Source organism: Malurus melanocephalus, unplaced genomic scaffold (assembly GCF_030028575.1).
Source record: "Malurus melanocephalus ecotype Western Australia unplaced genomic scaffold, MMel_1.1 scaffold_172, whole genome shotgun sequence".
NCBI classification, from domain to species: domain Eukaryota; kingdom Metazoa; phylum Chordata; class Aves; order Passeriformes; family Maluridae; genus Malurus; species Malurus melanocephalus.
In genome coordinates this window covers 1,186,176-1,194,382 of record NW_026623404.1, presented here as the reverse complement: position 1 = coordinate 1,194,382, position 8,207 = coordinate 1,186,176, and the positions used below count along the sequence as shown (strand labels likewise).

The 8,207-nt window shown below is 43.6% G+C and overlaps 1 protein-coding gene across 1 annotated transcript in view; it reads left to right on the top strand.

The window, feature by feature from the left end:
• Positions 1-3,802: 3,802 nt before the first annotated feature.
• Positions 3,803-8,207, top strand: part of ALKBH8 (alkB homolog 8, tRNA methyltransferase) — a 47,115-nt gene continuing 42,710 nt past the window's right edge. Inside the window, exons 1-2 of the mRNA XM_057372485.1 lie at positions 3,803-3,890; positions 7,347-7,487. Of these exons, the coding sequence (XP_057228468.1) occupies positions 7,356-7,487 (132 nt within the window). The 5' untranslated portion in view covers positions 3,803-3,890; positions 7,347-7,355. The remainder of the gene's footprint in view (positions 3,891-7,346; positions 7,488-8,207) is intronic.

Below are 8,207 nucleotides of genomic sequence, written 5' to 3'. Positions count from 1 at the left end.
AAAAAAATATAGTCAGAGCCAGGATTTTCTGATACAAACATTTCTTTTTCTTAAGAAAAACTATTAAGACTTAATGTCAAACTAGAATATATGCTGAAGTTTAAAACCAAAATATTATACATAAGGGATTTTAAAGAAGAAATATTGAGTTTTCTGCTAAAGCACTTTAAAGCGGAGATTATATTAACATCAAAGGTAAATGTATCTGAATCCCCCCGTCTGTGAAAACTATTTTGTGGSTTAATCAGTAATAAAGTTGTTAATGGAGATGTATTTTTACTTGTGGTCAATAAACGGTGTGGTATTTGTAGGAGGAGTCTGTACCCATCTCACCTAGCATGGGAGGAAAATGCACACAGCTTCTGGGCTTCAATCATGAAAGGCATAACAGTTCTGGCTTGAAGTAAGCTTGTATTAACCCCCTTACCAGCCTTTAACTGTGTTCGTTTTAAATGGTGGAAATTTCCCATGTGAGAATGTTATTTATAGAAGCAAAATCTTTGTGCTTTATCAGAGGAAATGTTATTGTAATACACATGACAAATTCTTGACCACTGCTCATCATACAGAGATACTTAAACCTTCCCCCGGAGTGAGTTTGTTCTCCCCCAGAAAACACACATGGACATGCACATGGAATGGAGAGTGCACAGAATCTGGAATGTGGGCACTTAAGAGAAACAATCTTTGGGCAGGTATTTTCCACTTGTCAGAACAAATTGGTAACGAATTATAGACTGGTATCATTAAGATCATCCTTTCAGTAGCTTTCAGCATTGGATGGTTTCCAGAGCTGAGAGCCTCAGAGAATATTTTAACAGAGACAGCAGCTGTTGATGTGGCCTGGTTGTTCTTTCCCCACTCATTCTGGCTCACAARAAGACCAGATGATGCTAAGGCTTAGTGTTCACAAAGATTAACAAGGTCTATACTATACTCTTACTAGGTAGGTAGTTAATATTCACCCTTTACATATAAGAAAACTTAAGCAGAAGATGTGTGCTATCACAACACTTTGTTATCCACTGTGTAGGTCATGGACAGAGAGCGATGTAMTGGCACAGAGTGTGGTACAGGAAAAGAAGTGTAACCCTTGTGACCAAATATTTCCTGCCTCCCAAATATTACAGGCTGGTGGATATGCCATCAGCCTCACATGCTTAGTGCATAGTGCACTTGTACCTTCTGCACATGCAATGCTGTGTCCCTGGCACAGAATATGGTATACACTCCAAGGGAAAGAGAAAGGACTTATTTTCTTCTTGTTTTTTGTTTAGTTGGATTTTTTGTTGGTTTTTTCTTGGTAAGCACACCTATGGGTAGATTCCTCCAGAGTGTGCCTTTGGGAAAAATTTGAGGGGCTGGCTTGTGTCTACAGGTTTACAGGCTCATCAGTCATCTTACATACCACCTGCTGGGGAATCCTACACATAATTGATGCTGAGAAAGATTATATACCCASAGGAGGCTGAGGGAGGAAAAATAAAAATCAGCTTGGTACTTAGAGAGAGAGAGAAGAAAAGAGTTATATTTTCAGTAATAAGATGCAGTGAGAAGTAGAATACTTGTCAGCAAAGAGGAAAAGTAGATAATCCCAAATTTCAGCATTTTGGATAAGGAAGGGGAAAAGGTTAGGGGCATAGTATAAAGCTTGTATAAACCTATAACCTCATAGGTTAGCCTATGAGGAAGAAAAATGAAGTAAAGGCTTACACACTGTATCTCTAATTTAAGGGGCCCCTTTCTCCACAGGGAGTCAGTGAGGTGTGGACTCTCCTTCCTTTCAGTGAGGCATGACTCTCAGTAGTGTGGGTTCACTTCACAGCCTTAGTGTGGTTGCTGGCCAGGCCAAGAGTGGTGGAGCAGAATATTTACATACAATCAGATGCTCACTCTTTACATGGCCTTGCCTGGACTGGCGTGGTTTTACCTTCCTCTGTCCCTAGTGCCGTGGTGTACCAAAGGCAATGTGATCAGTCCTGGCTGTCATGATGGCTTGTCCAGGGGATGGTCTCTTCTGGAGAGTGCCTAGGCCTAGGGAAGGCCATGTTTAACCCACTCTGACCTGTGAGATGCTGTCTTTAATCCCCAAGACATGGCCACATGCCGTGTGACAACCCTGGTCTGGCCATCRAGAAATCTTGGCACATAGTACTGGCTACTGCCAGAGAATCAGAGAGTCAATTAGGTTGGAAAAGACCTCTGGAGATCATCAAGCCCAACCTCTGACCCAACACTGTGCCAACTAGACCATGTCATCAAGAGCCATGTCCAGTCTTTTCCAACACATCTCCAGGGACAGTGACTCTGCCACCTCCCTGGGCAGTCTATTCCAAGGTCTAATCACCCTCTCCATGAAGAAATTCTTCCTAATGTCCAGCCTATACCTCCTGCAGCCGAAGACTATGTCTTCTTGTCCTGTCACTCGCTGTCTGGGCAAAGATGCTGACCCCCACATGGCTACACCCTCCTTTCAGATGGTTGTCGTGAGAGAGTAGATCCCCCTAAGCCTCCTTTTCCCCAGGCTAAACACCCCCAGTTCCCTCAAATGTAAGACTTGTGTTCCAGATCCTTCCCCAGCTTCCTTACCCTTCCCTGGGCATGCTCCTTCTAGCATTTTTTTTGCAGTGAGGGGCCCAGAACTAAACACAGGATTCGAGGTGTGGCCTCTCCAGTGCTGAGTACAGGGGGCGGTCACTGCCCTGGTCCTGCTGGCCACACCATTGCTGATCCAGGCCAGGATGCCACTGCCTTTCTTGGTCACCTGGGCACACACTGGTTCATGTTCAGCTGCTGTTGACCAGCACCCCCAGGTCCTTCCCAGCCCCTGCCCCAGCCTGTAGCGCCGCCTGGGGTTGTTGTGACTCCAGTGCAGGACTCAGTACTTGGCCTTGCTGAATCTCAAAGCTTGGCGTCCTTAACCTGTAACAAAGCCCAAGCCCTTTCCCCGTGTTAAATCCCCCCGAGGCCGCTCCGCTGGGCGGGCAGCGGGGCGGGTTCGTGACGGGCCGGCGGGGGCGGTGCCGAGCCGGGTGCCCGCCCCGACATGGCCGCCTCCAGCAGGTAACGCGCCGGGCCGGGGCTGCMGCGCCTGTGCCTCGCCCGGCTCCGGCTGGGGACGGGGAGCCGCGGGGCGATGGGGTGCGGGTGGCCTCTGCTGCTGGCTCCCTCCCCGCCGTGCCGCCCTGTGCCTAGCCGCGACTCCGGCTGTGTCTGTCTCAGGACGAGGTGCTGTAAGGGGGAGAAGGCCAAGTCACTCCCTGCGTCTGCCTTACAGCTTTTACAGCCTCGCCCGTGTGTTCTCAGGGCAGAGCAGAACGGACACTGCTGTGAGGGTATGAGGCCGTAGGACAGGTTGCCCAGGAAGATTGTTCATGCCCCAGTCCTGGCTGTGTTCAAGGCCTGGAGTAACCTGGTCTAGTAGGACGCGTCCCTGCCCATGGCACGGGTTTGGGACTGGTTGATCTTGAAGGTCTACTAAAACCCTTAACAGTCTGTGATTCTGACACGCTCCTGTGGTTATTCCTGTTATCGTTGTTTGTAGCGAGTGCCCAGAGCCTGCGGGTTTGCGGGATATCGGTGGGAGGTTTGGTACTGGCTGTCCCTGGCAGAGGCGGGCTGGGGGAGCTGCGATGTGCTGGCTCCTGGATGCACTGGTGCTTTCAGGTGCATTTGGCCAATGCTGGAGCTCTTGAATCTGACCTTCGGACCTCCTGAATTCCTTTCTTTTCTTCACCAGATGTCTGCGTGTGTACAGCATCCTTATACGTTTATGGTGGCGTGTCTGCGGCGCAAAATCAAGCCAAAACTGAATAACAAAGAGCCAAACTTGTCCCTGATCGCGGCGCTCCCTCTGCCGTCAGCCGCGGCTCAGCTCTGCCGGCCACCAGGTACTTTTGTTTTCAGAAGCAGTTTCTGTGCCAGATAAGCCTCCTGCATTACATTCAAGCTTTACGTTAACCTTTGTAGTTATTTCAGACCAGCTGTGTGACCTGCTATAACGGGAGCTTGCATTGCAAGGGGAAACCGTTTTCAGTGTGTGTTTTAGTGAGCTACTTTTTAAAAATACTTGTTTTAAAAGTAGGTGGTAGCAGTAATGAATGCTGCTGTCAGTTATCCCGTTTTCTTCTTTAGTCATGTTGGCCTTTTTAGAGGAGGTGTGAGATCCTACCCAATGTAGTTTTCTACTTCTATATAGTTGAGTGCGATTCCTTTATTCAGAAATTAGAGCAGACTGATGGTTTCTGTGCCTGCCAATTTGAGCCTCTGGTAATGATGCAACAGGTAAGTCAGAGAGTTTAGACCTGGTTCAGACAGACACCAGGGGAGTGTTCTGCTGTCTCAGCTATGCACGTAGTACTGTTTGAGATGCCTTCAGGAAGTGGAGTGATGCTGACAAGCATGACACAGCTTCTAGAGCAGTAGGTTAAATGCTGAGTGTTGTGGGGTAGGTCAYCTCTGCCAGTTTTAGACTGCTGAATCACCACATCATCTGTCYCTTCCTCTGTTGTTTAGTTTGGGGGTTATAAAAGGATAGAAAGTAGTCTTTCAGCTTCAGTTTCTGTGTTGGTTTGACAAGTACTGTGGCATGACTTCTTTGCTTTTGCCTGGAAAATGTGAGCATTTCCAGTTCTGACTAAACTCAGAACTGCTTTCCCCAGAGATCAGATGAAGTCTTCCAGTATGTAGAGGTGTAGATGTTAGGGGAGAGGCCTGACCCYTTCAGTTTGAAGTCTTCTGCAGGAGCTGCATGACAGTGGTCTGACCATTATGGGTGATGTGCATAACCTCCATGCTTTTTYATCTGAATCCAATTTACCTGATTCCAAAGTGCTCATCTGTCCCATATTTTTGCTCTCTTTCTGTAACCCCACCTCACCAAGTCAAAGATGTGTCACTTTCCTCTGAAGTAGTTTGAGACTGCCTGACACCCTTCCCACAGAAACCTGCACGTGTGTAGGCTGTAAAGCTGTTGGCCTTTGTTCACCTGTGTATGGCAAATAAATTTGGGCAGGCCAAGCCTTTTGAACCAAATTGTGTAGATGGTGACGCTTAGGGAAATRGGGTTTAGTGGTRGACTTGGCAGTCCTGGATTAACARCTGAACTTAATTTTACAGGTCTTTTTTAATCTAAATGATTTTGTGGTTCTATGAAAACTTTTAATTGGACAGCTTGGTAATGGTAGGCTTGCTGAAGGAGCCTGCTGAAACTTGGAAACCATTTAGGTCCACTTAGGAGAATTTATTTGATGAAAAATGTGCTTCTTTTTATGAGATTTTAATTTTTCCCTTCTYGGGTATCTTGACTTCTAATTATCTTATACTTTTGGGCATTGGTATTTTGGTTTTGTTTGTGTGTGTGTGTCTCACTGTGCTTTTTTTGGATGTAAGCAAGTTTGAGCTTTCTTGGTGATTTTTTAACTAATGAAGGTTAAGAGGACCATTGCTCTCTGTGTGTTTAACCCTGTTTGTTGATTAAATGAAGAATCTTACTTTGAGCTATTTGTCTTAACAAGGAAGGATGTTATTTTCAAATAATGAGCTATGGCCTGTTTACAGGTCTGCTGTCAGGARATGAAAATGATTATTTGAGGAAGTACCAAGTTAGGGTTCAAACTGTTCTGGCCATGCATATGCCACCTCAAACTTGATAGCAGACATCTGAAACCATGTCAGGATAGAATTGTTGGAGCYTACCATGCCAATAACTTGCTACGTTTGCTTGAAATTGTTGTTGACAAGTGTTTAAATTCATTTAAGATTACTGTAAAATCATTTTTGAGAATGGGAGAGGAACATTAGGAGGATGAACCAGTAAGTGGAAAGGAAGGACAAAAGACTGAGTCTTCCTTGGCAGCATTCTGCTCATTTTTGAAGGATTAKAATGTTTTTTTTCCACAGAATGCTTTTGTCATCCTGATTCACTTTAAAGATTTTTCTCTTGCAGTGCAGTTAAAARTTGTCTAATGATGGTAATGCTGCAGCAGTCACTGGGAATACATACTTAGAGCTTGTGTGTAACACTTCAATATTTTATAACAATTTAACTACCATATTGGTGCTTGTTTAAAACAAAATTTTTGCTAAGTCATTCAATACRAAGTTGCAGCAAATACCAATATGAGGGTTCTTTTACCTTTATTATTCTTGTGGTACATTGTCATATTACCATGATTGTGTCTACAGTTTAGGTATTGGGAAGTAGGTCTGCAGTCGTGCAAACCAGAAGGTGTGCAAGTGGATGACTGACTGTTGGAGCAGYTGAGACAGTTAAATAATTTTATATAGAGGTGATTGACCTAGTTTTGTTTTGTTTTTTTTTTCCTTAAACATAATTGAAACAAACCMATTTTTTGACATGGAGAGAAGATGGAAGGATTGTGGCCAGGTCAATGGTGATGATAAAARAATGGAATAGGACAGGTAACTGGTTGGATTGTCCAGCTGTACTGTTAGAAGGGTTTTTGACAAAGAACATACTTCTAAAATACAGGTAAAGGGTTATTTGTAGGGAGAGAGAATGTCAAAGTCAAGCTGCATCAAAGTCTGGGAGCTTTGTCATAATCTTACTGGACTCTGGAGAGGTCTGGACTCTTCCCTTGGATTTGAAGGAAGTAGAAAGAAAGAAAGGAAAATAATTTAGTCTCAGAGATGTAGGAAGGTACTGTATGAKCTCAATATAGTGTTAGACCAAAAGTGGCAAAAAATGCAGCAAAACCTGGAGAATGCCAGTGACCCTTAGGTACTCACTGGTTGGTAAATGCTGTGTTGCCATGAAATTCAGTAGTTCATATAAATATATATGTGTACACAGTTTTCTGCTCCTTCTTATGACAGGCATGTGATTTGTGTTAAGTTTGGCCTTGGGAGACGTGGAAAATGAAGTGTGGAGCAGCCTAGTTGCTTGCTCTTGGACATTTAAGTRTTGCACACATTTTTCTAATCTCAAAAAGGCAAGTTTGGCCAAACGTCATACTTGGTTGCAATTAGGACTAAGGAACCAAACATTTAATCTCCAACTCAAGCATTTGGTGAGGCATGAGAATAATTGAGAAGCTGATACAAGTCTCATGGCAGTTCCACACTATTKTTTTTCTCATGTTCTGCTCTGGAGAGTCTATAGAAAGAAGGAAGTTAGCTGAAACTACTGTGTGGAAGCAGGAGGGGCAGACAGATTAAAGCCCACGAATGGATGTAGTAATACTGTGCATGTGAATAAAGGAGTGAATAAGAGAAAAATGGGAAAATTAAATCAAGCATCATAGCAATCTTTATAAAGCTTTATTTTTGGGAGAGATCCTTTTCAAGCAGGACACTCACCATGTGTTGTTATTTCTGCTTTCMAGATAACCAGCATGGAAGCTAAAACCAATGAAGATTGTTTGAAAGTCCATAAAATGAAGAAGAAGGTATTGAGGAAGCAGGCCAGAGCTCAGCATACATTGATGAGACATGAGGGCATAAAGTGTGTCTCCCATGCCACACAGGTAGTTGTGATTTTGATGGTAGTTTTAAAATGCTGCTTATTTGTGTTCTGTTCTCACATGTGTCTTATGTGAAATGCAGTCTTGCTAATGGCTCAGCAATCTTGTTTATACTGTAAACTTTTTAGAACAAAGACTGTGTTTTCCTAGTGTTGCTTAGAAATGTGTCTGTCATTTGGTTCTTGTTCCCCTTGAAATTGTCCCAGGTACCAAATTATCCATCTGATCTATCCGAAGAGTAATTTAGGGGTCCAGCAAGGTCCTTACTGGTGACAGAACATTTTTAACAAATGATAGTGGAACAAAATCATAGCACTAGTGGTAAAYTTGTGTCAGGAATACAGAAAATGTTTCCAGACTTTGTGCAAGAGTCTGATTATCTCCAAATTGCATCATCAGTTGCTGCATGTGCTGCAGCACTTGTGTAGTGGGGTATTTGTAGATTAAGTGAAAGGAGYGGTTTGAACCTCTCCGTATTCTTCAAATACATGGGCATTTCCATCTATAACATTCTAGAAAATAGCAGTAATTAATAATGGGGTAAACTTTGAAAAATGTGATCAGTGGTGGACAGTTTGATGCAGAGCTTAGAACAGATGGTAACAGAGCCTTCACAATAGACGTAATCACAGCAGTGCTCACTGTATAATTTTTTTTTTCTAATAATCTTTCTCTTTGGTTCTAAATCTCATTTTCTGKTTTTTTTAGAGAAGCTAAATGCAG